The 1,951-nt window shown below is 36.1% G+C and overlaps 1 protein-coding gene across 1 annotated transcript; it reads left to right on the top strand.

Annotated features, from left to right (window-relative positions):
- The first annotated feature begins 206 nt into the window (after positions 1 to 206).
- On the top strand, positions 207 to 1,467 carry LOC107585518 (uncharacterized protein C2orf50-like). Its single transcript, XM_016272563.1, has 3 exons — positions 207 to 439; positions 814 to 853; positions 1,432 to 1,467. Exons 1-3 carry the CDS (start codon positions 207 to 209, stop codon positions 1,465 to 1,467), a joined length of 309 nt encoding a protein of 102 aa, XP_016128049.1.
- Positions 1,468 to 1,951: the final 484 nt, after the last annotated feature.

The raw sequence follows: 1,951 nt of genomic DNA, 5'->3' as shown, positions 1-1,951 counted from the left end.
CAGAGCAGCAGCAGCAGCAGCAGTCGTGTTGTGATTTCTGAAACTGGCGCGCGCGACACGTCCATCCACTTTAGAAGACAGGGAGGTTTGCTAAAAAGAAAATCTCTTACATTAAGACAACAGTTTAACTAAATAGGTTAAAATGGACTTTACAGTGGCTTAAATATATATATTTGTGTTTGACTGACGAGCTCAAGGACTGAGTGATGGATAGGAAAGGAAACATGCTGCGCGCCACTTCAGCTGGGTACCGTTTACCGGACCGACCCAATGGTCCTCTCGCCTCTCAGTCCTCGGTCTCAGTGTTCAAGCATTCAGCGGGTAGGACACGAAACACCGGTGAGAAACCGGCGCAAGACGATGATACCCGAGATCCGGTAAAGCAGGACCAGGTTTGGAGAGAGTTTGTGCTCGCAGAGCGAACCGGTGTGAAAGAATGGTAAGAAAGCGATATGGTAAGAAAATGGTATTCACTTTCTTAGACATGTCGTGGATTTGCCGGTTTGTTTCTCACTTTCTCTGGAGTTACGTTACTAATCTTTTCTTTCACCTCTTAAATGTGGCATTGTTTGACCCGTTATTTGATACGGGATGGATTGTGGTTGACCAGGCGCCCCCTGGACGGTGTACGTTACGGCTACTCATCTCTTGTTCTTCAACAACTACAACTAGGCTATATAGCCGTGGTTACTGTACACAAAACCACCATCATATAATAAAAAAAATCACAATTTCGCTTCTAAATAATTAATTGCATCGTATGGTCTGGAGAAATATCATGATGTAAAATACTTCATGGTTGTTTTATCACAGGAAGAAGAACTGGAGTTTCCTGAGGAACTTTGACCAACTGGTAAGAAACCCTTTTATCAGTGATGACAATTTGCCAATGACTCAGAACTCAGAACTGTTACTCATAAGTTTTCTTGCTGTATTGTTAAAATGTAATTAACATATAATGCAAATATACAATGCTGTTTAAAGGTTTGGGATCAGTCCGATTAAAAAAAAAATAATTAAAACATTTTTTTTCTCAGCAAGGATGCATTAAATTTATCAAAAGTGACAGTAAAAATGTATGGTTACAAAAGATTTACAATTCAAATAAATTCTGTTCTTGTGAACTGTTTATTCATCAAAGATTCATTTCTAGAGCACCAAATCAGTATATTAAAATGATTTGGAAGGATCATGTGATGCTGAAGACTGGAGTAATGATGAAAATTCAGCTTTGCCATCACAGGAATGAATTACATTTTAAGTTATATTAAATCAGTTGTAATATTCAAAAACAAATTGTAATGATAATTCAGAATATTACTGTTTTTACTGTGGTCTTAATTAAATTAATGCAACTTTGGTGAGCATATAAGAGACTTCTTTCAAAAATATTACAAATTTCATGCACTCAGTAATTTTTGTCAAAATCAGTTTGCATGGGACTGGTCAGACTTTGTGTTCACATGACCGGCCATATCATGCAATTCACAGTTATACTACTAATAACAATAATGATAATAATTTATAGTGCTTTCAATCCACGCTCAAGGTGCTTTACGAAGCATTTATAATATATATTTTATTAAAGCTATCATTCATCTTTTTTTTTTCCTTTTAAACAGCTACAATGTGTGCCTTCTTTTCGGCCGCAAATGTGTGACTACAGTCAAAATAGATTTAAAAATATATTGATATATTTTTCTTTCACCTTTAAGAGAAAAAGAGATAGAAATGTGGTTGGGAAATAGCACAGACCAGATATTAGGCCAGGCTTAAACTTTTTATTTTCCTAGTAATTTGATGTGTAATAATTGTAATTGAGTTGAAACTTGAGAAAGTGTAGGAATGCAGAAAATGGGGTGTCGGTTTAATCTTGCTTGTGATATCAAATACATTTCAGGTAATAGCCAGGTTATTTCTCATGTGTGTTCCATTAGACGAGATAAAACGC

This window comes from Sinocyclocheilus grahami, unplaced genomic scaffold, assembly GCF_001515645.1.
Source record: "Sinocyclocheilus grahami isolate Dianchi unplaced genomic scaffold, SAMN03320097.WGS_v1.1 scaffold71.1, whole genome shotgun sequence".
Taxonomy (NCBI): Eukaryota; Metazoa; Chordata; class Actinopteri; order Cypriniformes; family Cyprinidae; genus Sinocyclocheilus; species Sinocyclocheilus grahami.
The sequence above is the reverse complement of the archived record's forward strand: the minus strand, read 5'-3'. Positions and strand labels throughout refer to the sequence as shown.

Coding starts and splice junctions, on each gene's coding strand:
- LOC107585518 (XM_016272563.1), top strand. CDS start 207: ATGGATAGGAAAGGAAACATGCTGCGCGCCACTTCAGCTGGGTACCGT. Junction 440..813: donor CGAACCGGTGTGAAAGAATG/GTAAGAAAGCGA, acceptor GTTTTATCACAG/GAAGAAGAACTGGAGTTTCC. Junction 854..1,431: donor TGAGGAACTTTGACCAACTG/GTAAGAAACCCT, acceptor TGTCAAAATCAG/TTTGCATGGGACTGGTCAGA.